Here is a 23,131-nt window from a genome sequence, read left to right on the forward strand (position 1 = left end):
TGTGATTAACTTAGCTCTAGTTCATCTCGTCTGGGGTTGAGTTTTGTGGAATTAACCCATTCTGGACGGGAACACCCTTTTTGGTGTTTCAAGCATTACATGTTATACTTTTAGCTATTGAAAAATAGAAGATCTACAAGCTCATAGCTCAGAGATTGTAGATCTGCTATTTTAAAACCGTCAAAATGTGGCGCAAATCTTTGAATATATATTCTTTCAGAGCGAACGTTTTTAACTCTATACTCTCCGGGAGGGGAGGGGGGGGGGTCCCTGGAACAACATATTTTCAGATGGGGGGGGTTGGTGGCAAATTACACATATTTTTGGGGGTCCTTGACATGAAAATGTTTGAGAATAACTGACATAGAAACATACTGTAGGTTTTTCAGAAAACTGTCACGATTTAGAAGGCATTTGTAGAATCGACGTCAGGTCGAAATGAATTAACAGGCTCCGGACTGCTCTCCTCTCACACTGCCAGCCGTCTGACATCAACAGCAGATCAAAGGTAAGAGAAAACAAAACAAAATAAAGGCTTAATTCTAACCGCATAACGCGGCGCAATTCTAATTGTTTATCAACCCGTTTGATGTGGATTCATTCAACACACTGTGAAATCATCAGTGTTCATTTAACTCCCAACTACAGTGTGCAAATGTGACCAAAATGGACCCGGGCCGGCGGCAATAAGGGTCCATTTGGTTACAGTTGTACACACACACTCGCGAGTTATACAAATGGATTAATTTAACACAGAGAGGATTTCACTGTGCGGTTCAGTAATTCAATAGATTGTAGGAAGAATGCAGCGGATTACATGCATGCCTGATCATTTTTAATGAATGAAAACCCAGGGGTGGAAAAAGTACTCAAATGTTTTACTTAAGTAAAAAGTGTCAATACTGCAATTTAGAAATACTCTGTTACAAATGAAATCGCGAATAAATAAATTACTTGAGTAAAAGTACAAAAGTATTGGTATCAAAATGTACTTAAAGTACCAAAAGTATAAAGTACTGATTATGCAGAATGTCAAGTTTTCAAATGCGCAAAAAATATTTTGAAACTAGCAAGCTCACAATCGCATCGCAACACATTGTGAGCTTGTAGATCGGCTATTTTCAAATTGAAGTGGTTAATGTATGTTTTGTAATAATAATCAAAATCTTCAAAGTAACTATAGCGACTAAAGTTGTCAAATAAATGTAATGTAATGGAGAAAAAGTACAATATTTGGATCCGAGATGTAGTGGAGTAGAAGTTAAGGTGTTGGAAATTGGACATACTCAAGTACAAATAACTCAAAATTGTACTTGAGTAAATGTACTTTTACTTTCCACCACTGCCAAGTAGCGTGTCACAAGAATCTCAGGTCATATTGTATGATGTCATTAAGAAAACGGTGGGGATTCAAGCAGAGAGAGAATGAGATGAAGTTTAGTTAGCCTGCTCAATTTTCAATTTAGACATTTAGCAGACACGCTCTTAATCCAGAACCATTTACAGTAACCAAAGAAAATATGAGGTAATACATCAAATGCATAGAAATAGTAATCTAGGATCATAGGTAAACCAATTCAACCTATGATCTGTCTAAACAACACAAGATTAAAAATAAATAAATATGTATATACCGGTATGTTGAAACTATACACAGTAAAGTGTTACACACCATCTACAGATGACCTGGCATACCGGTATGTCTATGAAATATGCTATCTAAATCACATTTTAGTCTTTGCATATAAATAAGCAAAGGTCTTCAAAGCTACAGTAGGCCTTCATTTGACTACGTACAGTATTTCATATCCATACTGTACATTCATTGTATCCAAAAGAACAGGCTGCAATCACTTGCCTGAGGTTTTATATTTACACACTGTCGTTCGTTATTAGCTCCAATGTTTAGCCATCTAAAAAGGACCATGCAAACCAAAATAGACCAATTTTAGAGGACACTACATATTTGATGTCTGCATATCTTATACTAATTATACATTGGTTATACAGATTTGGGCCCAGTTCACCCAGAACCCACAGCAACAAGCAACAGTACAGAATGTAGTCTAAAACTGTCTGGTAACTAAGAGCATCCAATCCTACTATAGGACAGTACCGACTATACTGTGTGTGCATGTGTGTACGGTTGTAATGCACGTAACTCGAGAACCATTTGCCCCAGAGACTTCATATTCCACACACGCGTTCCACACCCCCGCAGGGAGTGCAGTGCCCGGACTCGAGTCGATCTCCATGTGGGACACAGACAGACAGTTAAAACGGGTGCTGTGACAAGTTGACGAGTATTATTAGGTTCCCAAGTTGCATCGTTCTCAAGTAGGCCAGTAGCCGACAGGCAAGTACACAGGTCTAGTTCTATTAAAAGTAGACAGGCCCAAAGTCTTGCTGAATGACAGCAGACATTATTGCTTCCAACTGTTGCCCTAATTGATTGATTGATTGATTGATTGATTGAAGACTCAACACAACATTACTTTCTGACAAGCTTTTCCATAAGGCAGAGTGCTGGGATCAATAATATTAATGACAAAATAGCTGGTATTTTACTGATCTGTGAAGCCCAGTTCATGCTTAGTCGAGTGCCAGCGTGTCACGCACAAAAAGCTGATCTACAAGCTCACAAAGTGTCGCAATGTGGAATTCCAAGTAGATCTATAAAATGAAAATTGCCGCAGACATGTACACATCAGGTCAACACACACACACACACACACACACACCCACACACCCACACACACACACACAAAGCACTAACTGCCCTGATACTTCTCCCATTGGTCCCAGGGCTCCTGTCTGTCATCCAATAAGAAGAGGAGTAAGACATCCGTCTGTCTGTCTGTGTGTGGAGCCATCATGGCAGGCAAGCTGGACCTAGCTGGACTGACGGACGAGGAGGCCAAACACGTATGGACCGTCATTCAGCGAGACTTTAACCTCCGCAAGGCAGAGGAGGACAGGCTGGGGTGGGTCACCTCTATTCACCTCGACTCAGCAGTCCCCAAACTGAGGGTCAGACAGACCCCAAATTACTTTAGGTGGTCCCCAGATGATTAGCTTAATGTAATGTGTGACATTATTTTCTCACTTTTAAGACCTTCTTTTAAATTGGCCAAATTGTCAAATGTCAAATCGTAAGAAAGAGGCAAACATTGCTCACAACGACTCACACAAGCTTGTAGTTCGGCTATTTTCACAATATTATATCTGTGGAACAGAGTCAATCTAAATGTAATGCATACACATTCCAAATGCTTGTCAGGGTCACGGCCTGACAAGTTTGGGAACCCATGTCAACTTACAAGTGCATGATTGGAATAAGCAGAGTAAGCAGTAACACTAGTACGGTCAACAAACCGCAAGGTAAATACTGAGTATAGTATAGAGTGCAGGGAGAGAACAATGCAGTGCCTCAAATAAATCAAGTAAACATGAACCTAAATGAACCTAAACCTATAACATCAGGTTGAAACATGTTCTCCAGAAAAGCAAATCTAAGTTACAAAAACATGAGACCAAGTGACTAAGATAGCCTATATTCTGCATATAGTAAGAAGTATACAAGGACAGTGTCATAATTAATTATTGTCTCCACCAGGCCGAAGGCATGGGGGGAGAGTATGTTTTGCACTCCGTCCGTCCGTCCGTGTGTGTGTGTGTGTGTGTGTGTGTGTCCGTGAGCAGCTAATCTCGGCCACCGTTAACCCGGTCGATGCCAAATTTTGCACACACACTCCCTGGATGCCAACGATGAACCTCTGCCCCAAACTTTCCAGAACGGCCTGTTATAGCGCCACCAGGAGGCCGCTTTGTGCAAAACAAGTTTTTGCACAGTACACCTACAGATTTTGTCCAAACATCACGCAAATTGGTACACAGTCTCTCTAGAGCCATTCAACGAAACCGGTCTTTCAGATTTCTCAGACATCCTGATTTACTTTTGTTGCCCTTTTATCCAACCACCAGATGAAGGCAAGCTGCAATGTCCTACATTCCTATCCTGGTGGAGACCTGTGCCCAGAAGGGCACTTTTTCTAGTTACATAATATTTTTTGCATAATCGGTGTAATCGTTTCATGTGGAACTAGAAAAAAGTGCCCCTCGGAGCACAGGTCTCCACCAGGGCAGGTCAGGTTATGGCCTCCTGGTGGCGCTATAGCAGGCCAATGTGAAAAGGGTGGGATATATTCCTCAGCCTATAGGAAAGTCTGTGAAAGATTTCACGTAAATTACACGCTCTTGATCCATGATTATTCATTTTCATGTATTAATTTTGTTTAAGTGGTGAAGTTACATGTCGGTGTCTCCTTGTGTGTGTGCGTGAGAGAGGAATGTGTGAAAGCCTGCAGTTGTTTTTTTTCTCTCCTCCTCCCTCCACCCTCACGGTGATCACAGCTCGGTCACAAGGCTGCGTCTGCAACACTGAGCCTCTCAGTGGAGGAGCCAGTGTCTGCCGTGAGGGGCCCATTCTTCTGCGCTCATAAAGACCCCTCTGTCCCCCACCCGCCCGCCGCCGCCTGTTGCTGCCTCCACGCCGCATGGAGAAAAACAGGCGGCGTAATTAAACGATTACATCCGTTAAACAACACACCCCCAGAAGCTAACAATGTCCTCCTGAGAAACTGAGCTCGTTGATGCTTGAGACCATGAGTCATCATGGGGTCAGTGAACTTACAGCTCAGCTGGTTCGGCAAAGTGGACATAATGCCGGGCTTCTGTCAAATTAATAGTCAAAACATTTAATTGCTAGACAACAAAAAGTGGTCAAAACCCTTTTCAGTAGTTGTACCCCATACATGCACTGCGTGAAAAGAAACAGGCAATTATGGGCACTGGATATGCCTGTAAACCAGGCAAGTTTAGCAGGCAGTAATATACGGTAATATACAGGTGTGATGGTACATTACGGGAGTTTACCGGAGTTTGTTGATAAGTTTAACGGGAGTTTCCTGTAATATACATAACCGTATTCCATGCTTTTTGCGCAGTGCCAGACATTATATCCATATAATCATTGGGCTACGTACTGCAAGAACACTCAAGTACACTCAAGTACACTTGAGTAGACACACTCAAGTAGACACATCCTGTGTCATGTCCATATTCCATGCTTTGTGTCCTTTTAAACTTGCAAACTAAGATCCCCCCCCCCCCCCCAACAAGGACAACGAGATTGCACTGAATTGTGCAAGTGACTCAGGGCTATATTGCTGTAACTAAGAATGAGTTCTCAGTTCAAACTCCTGGTTTGACGATGACGGATCTCTCATGAGACACAGGCTTATTCGGGGAAAAAAGCATGTGGAATATAAAAAACTATATCAATGTTCGTGTTTTTTTTATGTGTGTGCTTGAGGCTGGATTCTGCGAGTCACATGGAGGGAAGAAAAATAGGATATGTCATTAGTTTGAGTGCTTCTCAGAATGAGGGTCCTGTTTGTGAGTTCGACCCCCAGGCCTGTTGGAGTAACCTTCTTTAACGGGGGTTAGTATTAATGATGTCATCTTGTTATAGAACGATGTTGATTTTCAATTCTCTCTTGTGAAAAAAGGGCACCTTGTGCAGCGCGTGGAACCGGCCGGTTGCCCTAATAGTGTGAGATTTATAGATTTTGGGGCCTAAATAATATATTAGAAGCTTTTCATCAAGAATGAATCAATGTCACTCTGCTCCACATACTGTACAAAAAATTTAAAAAGTTTTTTTTTTCTTCAAAATGGGCACGGGGTGCTCTAGCACCCCCTAGTGTCTATCTGTGCACGCCACTGATTATGTTACTGGGGTCATCCTCTTGAAAAACATCCTATATTGTCTCCGTCGGGCGGAAAACCTCAAATGTCCAACTTTTCAGGATTCTAATTCAAAAGTAGCAGATCTACAAGCTCAAGATCTAGCCTGCAGACGATGTGCTACTTTTGATGCTTTCATGTGAAGCTGTGTAGTATGACCAAGTAGAGCATTTGACCAAGTACATTTACGAAAAGTTAAAATATGGAGATAGGAGGTTGCTACCCGACAGCAACCATGTTATGTTCCAGTGATGATTCCCCTCATTCCCCTCGCTCTCTCTTTTCGTTTCTCTTTTGTAATTGTGCCCATTGGACTGAGGCCGATTCTAAAAAACGATTTTGAATACTAAAATTGAATACTGTACATAAAGTACAGAAGCCCAAGAGGGGTTCGAACACGAAAAGGGGTTCCCGCCCCAGAATGGGTTAAACAATTATGTCACCCTCAATTGTTTGCACACTGCATTTCCTTGTTTGAAATGTGCTGTACCGGTATAAATAAAGTTCTCCTCTCCCCTCCCCTCCCCTCTCCTCTCCTCCCCTCCCCTCCCCAGGACTCTAAAGGTGGCGATAGAGAAGGAGGACACGAAGACAGAGTTGCTGGGCTCTCAGACCTGCAACCTGGCGGACTCGCACTGCATCCGCTGCCTGCAGCCGTTCAAGTTCATCATGAACAGCAAGCGCCAGTGTCTGGACTGCAGGATGTACACCTGCAAGTCCTGCAGCCGATACAACAAGAAGGAGCACGGATGGGTGTGCGACAACTGCCGCATGACCAGGTGAGAGAGAGAGAGAGAGAGAGACGGACGCTTGCATTTGATGTCTTCATGGAATGTTAAGTTTTGCTTTTTGCAGGCGAATGGCCTTTTTTTTTTTTTTTTCACTTAACACGGTGGACGCCAACGCCTCGCAACCCGTCAGATGACGGGTTAAGATTTAACCCCGGAGGTCACCGAACCCGTCAGATGGCGTGTAGTAAGGGTTATATCAAGACATTCTGCAATATGAGTACTTTTACTTTTCATACTTTAGGTACATTTTGATGCCGATACTTTTGTACTTTTACTCAAGTACATTTTCAATTCCGTACTTTTACTTGTAACGAAGTAGTTCTAAATTGCAGTATTGGTACTTTTACTCAAGTAAAACAATTGAGTACTTTTTCCACCACTGCCTGTACTTGCCCAACGGGTAAGTGCCTCTGAGACCTTTAGTGTCAACCTGTGCCCGTATAAGGTACAGTATGATGATGTGTTTCTGAGACCTTTAGTGTCAACCTGTGCCAGTATAAGGTACAGTATGATGATGTGTTTCTGAGACCTTTAGTGTCAACCTGTGCCAGTATAAGGTACAGTATGATGATGTGTTTCTGAGACCTTTAGTGTCAACCTGTGCCCGTATAAGGTACAGTATGATGATGTGTTTCTGAGACCTTTAGTGTCAACCTGTGCCAGTATAAGGTACAGTATGATGACGTGTTTCTGAGACCTTTAGTGTCAACCTGTGCCAGTATAAGGTACAGTATGATGATGTGTTTCTGAGACCTTTAGTGTCAACCTGTGCCAGTATAAGGTACAGTATGATGATGTGTTTCTGCAGGGTGTTGAAGGTGGGCACTGTGGGCTGGTACCATGACAACGTGCGGACGCGTTTCAAGCGCTTCGGCAGTGCCAAGGTCATGAGGTCACTGTACAAGAGGCTGAATGGAGATGGTGAGACCATATTTTACTTCCCTCCCCCCCCCCCCCCTTTTCTCCCCAACTTATCCAATGAATTCCTCCCCACACACACACTGCTGTTGTGTGTTGTGTCTGTGTGCAGAGTGGGTTCACAACCTCAGCCGGGTTTGAAGCCCAGGCGTTGCATTGGTGGCGTGACCCCGATCAGGTTTTCCCGTGGGAGGACGTCAAAAAAAAAGGGGGGGGGGGGGGGGTGAGTGTAGCGGAGAGTAACTCACAACCTCAGCCTGATGGCCTAAAAAGTGTAATATCTCCGTGGAGTCATAAGGATTTCCCTGTAGTGGCCTTAGTGGCTGAGATGTTGGCTTTCCACGCGGGAGACTGCTTAGAGTTCCGGGGCGTTAAACCAGTGAGGAGCCCCCACCGGAAGGACAGAGCCATAGTCATAGTCCTCCCGCCCGACACTCCCTGCTGAGAGGCCGAGTCATAAGGGAATTCCCTTTGGCTTAGTGGTCAAGATATCCTACAATAAATGCGCCACGTCTCTGTGTGTGTGTGTGTGTGTGTGTGTGTGTGTGTCTGTCTGTCTGCGTGTGTACAGTTGTAATGCACGTAACTCGAGAACCGTTCGCCCCACCAACTTCAAATTTGACACACACGTTCCACACCCCCGCAGGGAGTGCAGTCCCGGGGGTCAAGTCGGTCGGACCCACGGTTGTCCAGAACCACCACAAAAGCCTCTGGTCAGGCTCTGCCAGTGCAGGACCTAATGAGCCTAAATCCTCTCACCTGTGCAATTTCCAGCCTCTATGCCTCAGCCAATTGATAGCCATGGCAACCCCACACTTGCCAATAAGATTACTTAACCAGTCCATGTTTCACTGTTGGTTTGCACTTTTCAGACACAGGCAGACAGACAGATACAGAGATCTCCATGTGGGACACAGACAGACAGTTAAAATGGGTGGTATGACAACAGGTCAGGTATTGCATACTACAGTATGGGCACAAAAGGGACAGACAGATAGTACAAACGGGTGCTATGACAACGTAGCCTGATTGTGCGCTCAGTCGAGTGGGCGGGGTCTATGGGCTGGAAACCAGGCTAATGACAACGGGTATTATCAGGTTCCCAAGTTGCATCGTTCCCAAGTAGGCCGGTGGCTGACGGGCACGTACAGGTCTAGTTGGCTTACCACACGGGAGACCCAGGTTCGAATCCCCCCAGTGAGGAGCCCCCACCGGGAGGACCTAACAGAGCAGTAGTCATAGTTCTGCCCCCCAACCAACACTCCCTGCTGACAGACAGGCATCCCAGCCTGTAGGAATACGTACAGTGATGTCACCCTCGCCCTCCCCGAGCACGACAAAGCCGGATTCACCGCATGATGGACACAAAACCCAGTCATACGTGTTAAGGACCAACGACTGAATGTTGAACTTAAGCATTGTTTTTATGTTTGTTATTTGTTGTAACTATGTCCTTTGACCTAATTATTTGTAGTACAGTATGTTAGTAACAAGCACACATTTGTTGAAGTCCACACTCGTGTGGCCAATTATACACGTGGCATGGTATATATGCACATGGCTTGCTGGCCGGCGCCGTCCAGGAGAAATTGGAAAATTGAACGATGAACTAAACTAATTTTGTTTCAGTATATCACAACAAGAGACTAAGGGTAAATTATTCACATGTGTTTGGATTGAATTTAATTGTATTAATGAATAAGCATATGAGCAGCACAAACCTGTGTTAAAGGCAATTTGCGTTTCATCACCCCAGTTGAAGTACATCTGTACTGGAAAATATGAATGCATGTTTGTTTTTTTATTCCATCAGGTGGACGTGACGAAGACACTCAAAGCATGCCGGATGTTCGCAGTGAGTAACTATATGTTATGCACCAATCTAGGCACGAATAAACGTTTAAAATCATCACATTCAAATATTTCTCTCTTACGAAATTCAATAGTTCCAATTCGTGATTATAATTTGCTGAGTCATGTTCTATAAGCTTATTAGACACACACCTCTCGTCTGTCTGGTGAAAGCTGTTACATTTCAGGATTCAAATTCAGAAGTAGCAGATCTACAAGCTCGAAGCGACATGTTTTTCTTTTGTGAATCTTGATTTACATACAGTTTCTGCTAACATCTTAGATGGGAGAGGCATTGCCTATATAGTTGTTGCTCAGCTCACTAATGAGTCATTTCACATTTTGGCTATAACTTCCAGTTTTAAAATGTGTCTACAATATACCAGTATCCCTATACTATATGGATAGTTCTGATTGGCTTGGCCGGTCCTGCTCTGTTCCCTTTAGTGTGGCACAGTGGTCCAATGTTTTAATAAGAATTTCAAGGACCCACATAACTGACAGAAATGGAACCAAATGGACCCTTAGGGCTTATCGACAGTGAAGGAAACCATGCACATCGGGAGTATTTCCGTAAATTACCCTACTTGAACATAATGACAGCGCCACATACAAGTTACAAGTTACAGTTATAAAAGGAGCGTGTAGATCTGCTATACTTTTTCTATTTTAATGATTATTTTAATCCTGAAAAGTAAGAGGTATCCAATAGACGATATTGTTTACATCATTTGTTTTAGTAGTATCATTAAAATAAAATAAATGTTTGGAAATCTTTATTATAAAATGTAAAACATTGAATAGCCAACATGGATAAAGACACACACAATTAGCCTATTTAATGTCATTCTGTAACTGATCTGGAGTCACCTTTTTCATCTCAGGTGTTTATACCGGTCACGAGGACGACCATGGCGAGGCTGAAGTTCAACGCTACAAAATGGTAAAACTTAATTGTTTAAAGTTAGGGAAAATACATTTCTTCAGTTAAATGAAGTGTAAATAAATACACTATACTCTGATAGTAGGTACTCATTGATAGTGTTTGCTGTGTGAGTGTTTGTTCAGTAACAGGGATCTCCATGTCTCTCAAGCTCTTTAATCAACAATGCATCGAATGCAAGATGGAACTAGAAATGCACTCTGTCGAGCTGCCAACTTGCATCGTGTTACAATGATGCAAAATACTCACTTGCTGCCTTATGCAGTAGATGTGAAACAGGGAAATAACAATTTCCTTATGCAACAGAGGGTGGTCTAAGAGGTGATGCAAGAGCAATTCTCTGAATTCTGTTGTTCTTGCCGTTTTGTTGTTCAAGACGAGAAGGAACAAGAGGCTTCTTTCGGTTCATCCCATGGACTTTGATGCTGCTGAGGACTATTTCACACACTCCCGACGTCAGTCTGTTCAGGTAGTGCACGCACACTCACGCGTTCACACACACACACAAGCCAGTAGACCTACACCTATGCATGCATCACACATTTGCCGTACGTACACAACTACAAAGTATTGCAAACTACTGAAGTTGTGGATCGGCTACTTTTGCCTTTTTCAAAAGTAACAGTTTCGGACACGATCGAGGTCTGCACCCAACAGAGACGGCACACACACACACGCGCATGCATTTTTCCGTCAGTCCCATAACCAGACCATTTCCACCATCATGTCAGTCCCATAACCAGACCGTTTCCACCATCATGTCAGTCCCATAACCAGACCGTTTCCACCATCATGTCAGTCCCATAACCAGACCGTTTCCACCATCATGTCAGTCCCATAACCAGACCGTTTCCACCATCATGTCAGTCCCATAACCAGACCGTTTCCACCATCATGTCAGTCCCATAACCAGACCGTTTCCACCACCATGTCAATCCCATAACCAGACCGTTTCCACCGTCATGTCAGTCCCATAACCAGACCGTTTCCACCATCATGTCAGTCCCATAACCAGACCGTTTCCACCATCATGTCAGTCCCATAACCAGACCGTTTCCACCACCATGTCAATCCCATAACCAGACCGTTTCCACCATCATGTCAGTCCCATAACCAGACCGTTTCCACCATCATGTCAGTCCCATAACCAGACCGTTTCCACCACCATGTCAATCCCATAACCAGACCGTTTCCACCGTCATGCCAGTCCGATAACCAGACCGTTTCCACCACGTCAGTCCGATAACCAGACCATTTCCACCATCATGTCAGTCCCATAACCAGACCGTTTCCACCACCATGTCAGTCCCATAACCAGACCGTTTCCACCACCATGTCAGTCCCATAACCAGACCGTTTCCACCACCATGTCAATCCCATAACCAGACCGTTTCCACCGTCATGTCAGTCCCATAACCAGACCGTTTCCACCATCATGTCAGTCCCATAACCAGACCGTTTCCACCATCATGTCAGTCCCATAACCAGACCGTTTCCACCACCATGTCAATCCCATAACCAGACCGTTTCCACCGTCATGTCAATCCCATAACCAGACCGTTTCCACCATCATGTCAGTCCCATAACCAGACCGTTTCCACCATCATGTCAGTCCCATAACCAGACCGTTTCCACCACCATGTCAATCCCATAACCAGACCGTTTCCACCGTCATGCCAGTCCGATAACCAGACCGTTTCCACCACGTCAGTCCGATAACCAGACCATTTCCACCATCATGTCAGTCCCATAACCAGACCGTTTCCACCACGTCAGTCCGATAACCAGACCGTTTCCACCGTCATGCCAGTCCGATAACCAGACCGTTTCCACCATCATGTCAGTCCCATAACCAGATCCAGGAGGAGCGAGGCTACAGGAACGACATGGACTACCACCACAACGACGTGCTTCCACAGCGCGGCAGCCGCCGGAAGAGCCTGGCCGGATACAGCGTGCGCTCCGGTAAAAAAAAAGAAAATGCATCACACACTGAATTTGTATAGTTTGGTTCTATTCTAAAACCTCTTTTCCATGCCATTTGTACAATAAGTTAAACAAAGGTTGTGGAGTAAGATTTGTTCCCTGGCCAGTGGCCATTTGGCTGCATGACAATAACAAATATTGTATTAAAAAAATACAATAGAGGGGGCATAAGCTTTGCATAGGTTGGTTGGTCCATTCTAAGATAGGACTTTCAGAATTATTATTACCAGTGAACTTAAAGGGGCATACGACTCATTTTCAACATTTTACTATGTCATTAATATACTTTTGAGCTGGAAATAATAAAAAAGTCCCCCCATTTCCCTAGAACTGGAGGTCTGAAAAAATCATTACCATGCTGAAAAATGAGTGGTATGCCCCTTTAATGTTCATACTAGTAAAGGTCTCTTTCAATTCAATTCAATTCAATTCAATTCAAAGGGCTTTATTGGCATGAGAAAACATACGTTTACATTGCCAAAGCAGAAAGAACAATACAACAATACAGCAATACAATCAAAACAAAAATGATGTACATTTGAAGGTCAGAATCTTCAATAGATCAAATTCTATGTACCAAGATCACTCGATGCAGGTATAGTGCAGGAATATACACAATGATTAGTCTTTAGGGTGGTTGTGTTCCATTTGATATCCTTCTATCACAGCAACTCACAAATCTTGCTGCTGTGTTTTCACATTTCACTGCTGTGTTTTCACACTTCGCCCAGCAGATATGGGCGAAGTACAACAATGTACACTAGCAGACGACCACGGGGACAACAGGATGGTGCGCACTCGCTCTCTGTCCAAGATCAGCTCGACGATGGCCAGACAGCAGTACGTGGACACCTCCGACGAGGAGGACTACCAGCGGTACCCGCCCACGTTCCAGCAGGGAGCCTACCGACGAAGACCCAGCCGGGCGTCCTCACAGGAGAACCTGGGACAAGCCATGCCGGTACCCCGACTCTCTCTCTGTGTGTGTGTGTGTGTGTGTGTGTGTGTGTGTGTGTGTGTGTGTGTGTGTGTGTACACGTGCGTGCAGTTATATCACTACTAGAAGTCTAATACCACATGCCCATTTTGCCACACGTCTGTGTTATTGTTGTCTCTCCGTGAATATCGTGTGTCCACACGCGCGCGTACACACACACACACACCTAGTCTATAGTTTTACTGAGGTTACATTTGGAACACCTGGGATTTCCTTGCATGCATGCGTCGGTCTCTGTCTCAAACAGTAACAGACAGTTCCGAACTACATAATACATTGTGTGCGGTTCTCATGATGATATCTAAATGGTCTCGTCTCGTGGGATTCACGTTGCAGATTACTGAGCTGAACAAGCGCATGTCAGCCATTGAGGGCCTTCTGAACCGCCTGGAGGGGAAGATGACCAGTCCAGATGAGGTAAGAATTAGAAAGGGAAAAAAACTGTTGTCCTGCCAACATTGGCGGGAAACAAGCCAACATGTCAACCCTGCTTTAGGCCCACCTGCGAATTCTGCAAGTATGTGAGAGACAGACATACCTCAATACGTACAGTATGCCAAATATATATAGCTATACCATATGGCTTATTTTAATTTCGACAGACATTTTGTGTTCGCCAACGTTGCTTCCCCCACTCAAACGCATTTGCCCGTCGAGCAACCTGAAAGCAAACTTCCCCTGCTGCCGAACATTTTGTTTACTTGCAGTCAGGGCAATCGTTAAGACATCAACCCCTGAATGATAATGCAACCATAACAAACAGTCACGCCATATTTCTTCTTGCCACCCCTCTACCTGTAACTGTATACATCTTTCTTACATCACGCCTCCTGCACGCCTCCACGCAGGCCGCCGTGGCTCCGGCCGACGCCAAGGCCGAGGAGGAAAAGCTGAGGAGGAAGCTGAGCGAGCTGGCGGGACACTTCAGCGAGGGCAAGGGAGGCGCGTCCTCGGACGAGGACGGCGCCCCCGGTGGTAGGAGGCCGCCCTACTCCCTGCCCAGGGGGATCCCTGCCAGGACCACAAACACCCCCAACGACCTCGACTCATCCTCCAGCGATGAGTTGCCGACCGACGCTCAGAAGGTATGCCCGTAGGAGCAGTGTTGTTTTTGGCAGCAATTTTTTGTCAGTCAAATAGTTTACATTTACTTTTAGTAGATCTCTTGTCCACTAGTCCCTTCCTAACATTTTAGTCTAGTGGTAGTCGACGAACATTTTTCGTCTTAGTTTTAGTCGACGAAATCAACACTGCGTAGGAGTCGCGTGGTTATGACAAAGAATCTGCCCTTTCCTGCAAACTCCCTCGAAGGAAAACAAAATGTAAAACAACCTTTAGTCTCAGGATGGTCAGAGGGTTGTTTGATGGGGAGCTGTCTAGTTTGACTGGGCTGGCTTTGAGCTGGGGAATGTGTCGCTCTTGCTGCAGGGGCCCTAGAACTGCAGCACAACTATAGAATAGAAGTGTTGTTTTGTTTCAAACAAATTAACAACCTCGTTTCAATAAAATCTTGTGTGTTTTTCCTCTCTACACTAAGACAAAACAATAATCAATCTGACTGCTTCTATGCTAACAGCATTCCTCCTTGGTTAGTTTTGCTTTCAGGAAACCTGTCTTCTACTAAGCAGTGCTGTGAAGTAACTAAGTATATTTTCTTAAGTACTGTACTCAAGTACACATTTGAGGTATTTGAACTTTACTTGAGAATTTTCAATAGAGCGCAGAAGTCCTGATGTCACTCGCTCATCCCCTGGTTCTGCCTGGTTCACGGAAGTCATTTCTCTATGGAGAATAACATGGGGTCGTCTTAAAATCGTTTCATATTGTGGTCCAAAAATAAACAAGTTGTCTCTGCGTTATTGTCAGGGAGGTGTCTCTGTATCGTTTATGACAGTCAGTCAGTCATATTTGATATGTGATCTGTTTCTAGCGAAAATGTAAAGTAACAATAACGTTTTCTCTCAGTCAGTTGATTCTTCATATCCATATGAGTGAAACGGCCTGGATGACATGTTTATTTTTTAAACACAGTGAGGCGGTCTAAAATACCCCTATGGGGATTACAATGCAAATACAAAGTACATGAACCTGTGCATTTGCGCCCTCTACCGATATCGACGTCAGACTTCGGTGATATCCAATACTTTTACTTCTACTCCACTACATCTCAGATGTTACTTTGTAGATTTCGATTACTATTACAAAACATACATTAATCACTTCAGCCATACAGTATAATACTATTTGAAAATAGTCGATCTACAAGGGAGATAATTATCTATTTTCGGAAGACAATGAATTATACATTTGAAAGCTTGAAATGGGACATTCTGCTTTTTACTTATTTACTCGAGTACATTTTTTATTCTGACTTTTAATTGTAACAGAGTAGTTCTACATTCATTGCAGTATTGATAATTTTACTTAAGTAAAACAATGGAGTACTTTTCCCACCATTAATATACTAATATGATACGCTGGAATGAGCTCGATGCAAATATAGAGCTGAACTCCAATTGAGAAATGAAGAGAAAACTAAACGTCAGCTACATTGCGTAACTTATAGCTACTTGGTGACGCACATCTGTCAGAGCACCAGTGTTGTTTTAGGCAGCAAAATTAGATTTTAGTTTTAGTCATAGTCTATTGTATAGTTTTCATTTACCGTAGTTTTAGTCACATTTTAGTCACCCAGAATGATTTAGTGTTAGTCTCGTTTTAGTCGACTAAATATCATAAGATTTTAGTCGACTAAATCTACAGTTGATCTAGTCGACTAAAATGTGTTTTGGCGGGCCTTGATGCCGTCGAAATGACTGATTTTACACTTGCTGAAAATAGCAGATCTACACACTCCTTGTAGATCGGCTATTTTCAAGTGTAACATGACTTATACTGGATCTCTTGTCCACTAGTCCCTTCCTAACATTTACAGTCTAGTTTTTATTTGTTGACGAATTGTCAGTCTTAGTTTTAGTCATCATCATCAGTTTTTATTTAGTTTCCATTTAGTTTGTCAGTGAAAAAGGTTTTTATTTAGTTTGTCAGTGAAAAAAAGGTAGTCGACGAGTCATTTTTCGTCTCAGCTTTAGTCAACAAAATCAACACCTGTCAGAGCACCCACCACTAACACGCGTCCTCCTCCCTTTCCATATGGCTTTCAGAGATCCACGGCCACCGCCCTCTGTGACCTCACCACAGAGGTGCTCAGAACCATAAACGCCACAGAAAACGCTCTGGTGGAAGAGTACGGCCACTCTGGGCCTAGTGTCAGAACCCACTTATTATCAGTGGATGACGTTAAGCAAGCAGAGGAAACTTACAGAGAACTTGAGGAAAATGTAAGCTTAATTCAGACGTTAACAGGTGTAGAAGTCCCTCTTTAGATACCGAATGCTTGTCCAGCTGCTCTCTTGTTACCTAGCCTGGGCAGCATTCCATTTCGGGTTCATGATCCGGTCGGGAGCGGATGGTAACTTTCGTCATGTTGTAGTCAATGATTTGTAGTCATTTGCAGTCTTTTTCTTTTTTGCCCACTGTACTATATCATGGCATTATGACCTGTACAATAAAATGTAAGTTAAGATAAATGTTATGCGTTCGGCTGAAAAGTGAAAACTATAGTGCTTGCTGTAACCAACTAATTTCTTTATTATTCTATAAACTCTCTGAATAGAGTCCTCTGCACTACAATGCAGAACAAATGGGTTGAATGAAAGGGGGGACTTCTACAACATATTTTTTCCTTGTCTCCCCAATATTCACTTCCCTTGGGTCATATACTATTCATCCGCAACAACCCAAAACGATATAAAATTACACAGAACTACCCAAAACACGCAAGTAAATATAGTACACAAATTAACCCCAAACTAGCCAAATCAGGCACCCAAAAGTACGCCAAGCTTTACTGGCATGAGTTGGGTTCTATGGAGTAGTTTTGGGATGTTTTGGACGATTAGTTTGACCTCTTGCGTTTGGAGCTGCAACTAAGCCATGCCGTCCTGTGCTTGAGTGCTTGTTTGTGCTTAATGGCTACCTTGTGTGGAATTTGTTATAAATAGGGCTGGGTATTTAAAAAATATATATCTTGATTAATCTATCACATAGTGAAGTTCTAGGCAGGCCAGTAAAATAATGAATTAAACCCTGCGGTCAAACTAGTATCAAATTCTAACCAGAGTTACTGTCAAAGTGTCCTTGAGCAAAACGCTGAACCCCTAACTGCTCCCGATGTGCAGGTTGGTGCCTTGCATGGTTTCCCCCACCATCGGTGTGTGAATGGTAAATGGTGCATTTACTGTATATAGCACCTTTACATTCACCCATTCACACACACATTCATACACCGATGGTGGCGGAAACCATGCAAGGCACCAACCTGCACATCGGGAGCAATTAAGGATCATTCATAGTCTGGATTTTCGGTGGTTAGGTGACCACCGAACTACAACATGACATCACAAGCCATGGTGAAGAGCAGACCAGCCCTTCTCTCTGTTTTTACTCACCACCGCTCAACGTTATTTCAGCTCCGGTGGTCACCTCACCACCGGAGCGGTGGTCATCTCACCACCGGAGCGGTGGTCACCTCACCACCGGGGCGGTGGTCACCTCACCACCGGAGCGGTGGTCACCTCACCACCAGAGCGGTGGTCACCTCACCACCGGGGCGGTGGTCACCTCACCACCGGAGCGGTGGTCACCTCACTACCGGGGCGGTGGTCACCTCACCACCGGAGCGGTGGTCACCTCACCACCGAAAATCCAGACTAAGAATGAGCCTTTGGGTTCAGAGTCTTGCTCAAGGACACAAACTCTGGGGGAGCCCGGGTTCGAACTGGCAACCTTGCGGTTACCATCCGGCCACTATACTCCTGAGCCACCGCCGCCATAATACCCAGCCCTATACACAGTCAAAACCCTCTCCATTTGTAAACTCTAGAGAAGTGTGCAAATGTAAGCAAAAAAGGGACCCATAAAAGGGTCCATTTTGTAAGCAAATGGACCCTTTTTTGGGTCCCTTTTGCCCCCCCCCCCGGCAGGTCTACATCACAGCAGGAAAGTCCTTTGAGCTGGAGTCCAAGCTCCGGCTGCTGGAGCACAACACCAAGAACCGCCTGGTAGGAACCACGGACTCGGACCTGTCTGACCTGGAGGACGTGGTGGCTCTGACCGCCGCCCGGGTCCAGAGCACCGAGAGCGAGGTGGGTGCAGGGAGGAGGACCCCAGTGTTGTTTTAGTCGACTAAAATGTATTTTGGCGGGGCCTTGGAATGGCTGTTTTTACACTTGCTGAAAATAGCCGATCTGCGACGCGTTGTGAGCTTGTAGATCAGCTATTTTCAGCATGCAACCAAGTGTAAAATGACTTATAGTGGATCTCTTGTCCACTAGTCCCTTCCTAACATTTTTAGTCTTAGTTTCGGTCATCATAGCTTAGTTTTCATTTAGTTTTCGTCAGCGAAAAAAGGAAAGTCAACAAACTTTTTTCGTCTTAGTTTTAGTCGACGAAAACAACACTGGTGCAGGGAGGAACATTTATATTTTAGCTTTAGTCGAATAGTTTGAATATAGTTTTCATTTAGTTTCAGTCGCATTTTAGTCAAACCTGGAATGTTATAGTGTTAGTCTAGTGACTAGTCGACTAAATATCATAGGATCTTTGTCGGCTAAATCTACGGTTGATTTAGTGTAATGTACAGTGTAGTGTAATGTATTTTGGCGGGCCTTGATGCCGTCGTAATGGCTGCTTTTACACTTGTTTTTTACACAATCTACAAGCTCACAAGCTTGTATATCGGCTATTTTCAGCATGCAACCAATTGTAAAATGACTTATACTGGATCTCTTGTCCACTAGTCCCTTCCTAACATTTTAGTCTAGTTTTTATTAGTTGACAAAATCAACAGTATATTTAGTCATAGTTTTAGACAGTCATCATGGCTTAGTTTTTATTTAGTTTTTATGCCGTTTTTGTCAGTGAAAAAAGGTCATGGTATTAGTCGACGAAAACAACACTGGGACCAGAGATTTTTAGAGAGAGAGAGTGTGCTGTCATTGAGGGGGCAGAAAACAGCATGGTCACGTGGTCCAGGTACTCGTTTGGCATTCACGCGAGCCCACATGGACTCGAATGCATTCCGTAAACTCTATGTAGAAGAGACTGGCCCTATGAAGTGAACGGAGTTGTCGTAACTCTCTCATATAAACGGCACTGGGAGGGACTGGACAGTAACCCATAGATACAGTATGATATACAGTACTGTATATGAACAACCCATATGGTGTTCTATATGAACAACCCATAGATATGATATAGTATGACCACTGCCAGAGAGAGAGGTGGGTGGACTGGTCAGCAACCCATATATCTCTGGGGTGCACACGCAGATCCGACACAACAAAAGGTCCGAAGCGCAGGGACTTGCAATGCGATGGTCCGACATGCGCTGCTCCCGTGCTTGCGGTTATGGTTAGGTTAGGGATTGAGGTTTCGGATCAATAGTATGTCGGAACTAAAGCCTGTACCCATATGGCCATATCTCTGCTCATAACTCCAAAATGTTCATTTTTCAGGAAATGAGAAATATAACATTTTCAGGAAATTAAGAAAACCTTATATTTTAAAGCAATACAGCCTCATCAAAGTTGCCGTTGTAACTTGTCAATTGTCAATTACATCCATGAGGGGGAGAGGTGGTGGAGTTCGTTGCTTTAGCAGACATTTTGAGGGTCCAGTGGAGTTAAGAGGTTTTGTCCAAAGCACTTTTTACTACTTTCCATTGGTTCAATATTTTCGAAACAACACACAGACGTAAAGGGTGTTCAATAGCACTGATTTATGCCAAAAAAAACTAAAATCTAAAAAATTGAGTTATGAGGTTTCCTCCTGACAGCAACAATATTGTATGAACAACCAAATAGATATCAGCAAGTACAACAATGTTTTACTCAAGTAAAAGTATCAATACTGCTCTGTTACAAGTAAATGTCTGGAATTCAAAATTTGCCTGAGTAAAAGTACAAAATTATTTGCATGAAAATGTACTACTTAAAAGTACCCAGAAGCAGAAAGTACTCATTCATGCAGAATGTCCCATTGTTCACATGTTTTGTATAACATGTATATAAAGATCGGCAGTGGCTCAGGGATAGAGTGGCCGCCTAGCTGGCCGGTAGAACAGCTGTAGGAGAACCGTGACGTTCCCAGTTTCAATCACTATAGGCTCCCCCAGAGTTAGTGTCGAAGTGTCCTTGAGCAAGACACTGAACCCCTAATTGCTCCTGATGTGCAGGTTGGTGCCTTGCATGGTTTCCTCTGCCATCGGTCACGGTGTATGAATGTGTGTGTGAATGGGTGAATGAATGTAATGCACAATCTATGCACAATCTATGTATAAGGTGCTATATAAATAAATGCACCATTTACCATGTAGTGTCACCACGATAATGGGCAGGCCAACATACCAATTTGACTGCAAATATATACAAGTATTCTTTATCATAACATACAGTAACTATTACTGTATGTATGTCAGTCTGACATTTGGAATCTCTTAATCTCATCTCCATTTCACCATATTCATACGGCGGCCATTTTGCACTTATTTCATACTTAAAGAGTACCACCCGGGGTGGCATTTCTTCTTCCCAACCCGCAAATATGATGTACGATGTAAGAGAAAAGTGGCGGCAGCCGTGTGTGAATATAGTCAATGCTTTAAGAAGATTCTTGCAGCAAACCTATACCTATACTGTTATTTGTTTCATTAAGACAGTTTTGCTTCCATAACGTACAATCATTCTCTCATTGTTGCAGGTGTCCGATATAGAAAATAAGATTGCGGCCCTTAGTGCCATGGACAAGTCCAAGAAAAAGGCAAGCTGGATCCTTGATATAATGTGATTTGACTGTGTCACTGGAACATAACATGAAAACAGATATATCTACTGTAGATTAGCTTCATGGGCAGCATTCCTTTTCGGGTTTATGATCCGGTCGGGAGCGGATGATATCGCTCTGTCACTCATGTTGTAGTAATTGTTTTGTAGTCATCAGGCAGGAACCATCAATCTGGAACTTCCTTTTCCCTCAAACCAATTTTTCTCAATAAAAGCTGCATGCTACGAGAGCTTTTATTGTTATTCTTCCGGTTTTAGGGAAAGGAAGTTGCAGATGATGGTTCCTGCCTGATGACTATAAAACAATGACTACAACATGACGATATTATCCGCTCCAGACCGGTTCACACGGCAATTTTGTTAACACAGACCAAGGCTTTCCTCCGAGGTGGAAAGCCTGGTGATGCAAGGTTAACTGCAGTCGATAGGAAATGCTGATTAGTATCTTTCAGCTCTACTGTACTGGGGTTAGACAATAGCTCAGCTCAGTCCTGTGTTTTTGATGTGTGTGTGTGTGTGGTGATATAACAATAATTACTTTGGGGATTTTATTCCTAGTTTTTAATTTACATGCAATCGTGTTTTTCATTAATTATCTCCATCTGGTCTATATTCCTGCTCCAACAGATGTCTGGTCCCCAGCAAAGGAAAAGATTTACTCCTGACGCAAGTAAGGCTTGAAACTCTCTGCTAAGGTTAATGTCTCGCCCAGACCACAGGGTTCATGATTTTTACAGTGTTTGGGGAGAAAAACAAGCATTTCGATCTTTGATCTTATGACTCATAGACCCATGAAATTCATGAACATTCAGTCAAAATAGCTGAACTTTATGTGAAAATAGCATAAGCTCACGGTGTGCCATATGACAACGTGTTGTGATCTTATAGACCGGGCTATTTTCACAATGTCATGCACAATGAATGAAATATATGAGTACTCTTGGATTTGGTGGTTAAAAAACCAAGTCAAGTTAATTTTCCTGCGTGTCTTTGCAAATAACCTGATACCTTATTCAAATCACAGGAAACAGCAACAGCTCAGGATTTCAATGGAAGTCCAACAACATCTTCTAACAAACTTCATCTCCCGCCCCGGACCGCTGCACGAACACACTGGATGTGTACTCTCAACATGGTCTCGACTCCTCAGAAGACCTCAGCCATGCATTTTGATCCTTGTAATATTTTCAGAATCAGCATACTTGGATGTATACGTATGCAGAAACATATTCACAACTTACACGGTAGCTCAGTACACTTTGACTAGTCCATTCATAACAATGCTTTAAGTTCGAAGGCGATACATTGCAACTTGCAACAACAACCCAAAGCTGTGTCGACCACAACGGCGCAATAGGCTCTAGCAACAGCAGTCATATTTTGGAAAGAAATTGGGCCTCTTCCTTACTTCACAGGTTTTACCAATGATACTAACGAAGGCTCTGTTTCATTTAGTGTAGTGTAGGACATCCTTGTTTTAAGTTCAAGGACCCCCATAACTCTTGAGTTATTTGGTTCCCATGTATACACTCTCAGAGTTACACACAACCACCAGGGGCCATTTGGTAAGCCCCTCTCAAGGAGCACTGAGATTTTCAAGAATGTTAAGTGCATTATAAATAAAATCATCATCATCATCATCATCATCATCAAGGACCCATGAGGGTCCCTGGCCTGGACCACACCTTGAGACCCACTGGTGCAGTGTTGTTTTCGTCGACTACCTTTTTTTCACTGACAAAAACTACATAAAAACTAAATAAAAACTAAGCCACGAAAACTATGACTAAATATACTGACAATTTCGTCAACAAATAAAAACTAGACTAAAATGTTAGGCAGGGACTAGTGGACAAGAGATCCAGTATAAGTCATTTTACACTTGGTTGCATGCTGAAAATAGCAGGTATACAATCTACAAGTCATTACGATG

The 23,131-nt window shown here is 43.4% G+C and overlaps 1 protein-coding gene across 1 annotated transcript; it reads left to right on the forward strand.

The window, feature by feature from the left end:
* The first annotated feature begins 459 nt into the window (after positions 1–459).
* Positions 460–22,631, forward strand: mlpha (melanophilin a). The gene is made up of 16 exons (XM_083758903.1): positions 460–508; positions 2,806–2,984; positions 6,363–6,587; positions 7,408–7,520; positions 9,331–9,372; positions 10,253–10,311; positions 10,688–10,780; positions 12,156–12,276; positions 13,032–13,258; positions 13,631–13,711; positions 14,143–14,379; positions 16,459–16,635; positions 18,340–18,501; positions 21,116–21,175; positions 21,826–21,868; positions 22,223–22,631. The coding sequence occupies exons 2-16, from the start codon at positions 2,875–2,877 to the stop codon at positions 22,270–22,272; spliced, it is 1,800 nt and encodes a 599-aa protein (XP_083615029.1). The 5' UTR covers positions 460–508; positions 2,806–2,874; the 3' UTR covers positions 22,273–22,631.
* Positions 22,632–23,131: the final 500 nt, after the last annotated feature.

Source organism: Protomyctophum parallelum, assembly GCF_964188405.1.
Source record: "Protomyctophum parallelum genome assembly, chromosome: 23".
NCBI classification, from domain to species: domain Eukaryota; kingdom Metazoa; phylum Chordata; class Actinopteri; order Myctophiformes; family Myctophidae; genus Protomyctophum; species Protomyctophum parallelum.

Excerpts from the sequence above, each read along its gene's own strand:
- mlpha (XM_083758903.1), top strand. The coding sequence starts at position 2,875 with ATGGCAGGCAAGCTGGACCTAGCTGGACTGACGGACGAGGAGGCCAAA. Across the intron at positions 9,373-10,252 it reads AAGCATGCCGGATGTTCGCA|GTGTTTATACCGGTCACGAG; the intron begins GTGAGTAACTAT and ends TTTTCATCTCAG. Across the intron at positions 16,636-18,339 it reads ACAGAGAACTTGAGGAAAAT|GTCTACATCACAGCAGGAAA; the intron begins GTAAGCTTAATT and ends CCCCCCCGGCAG.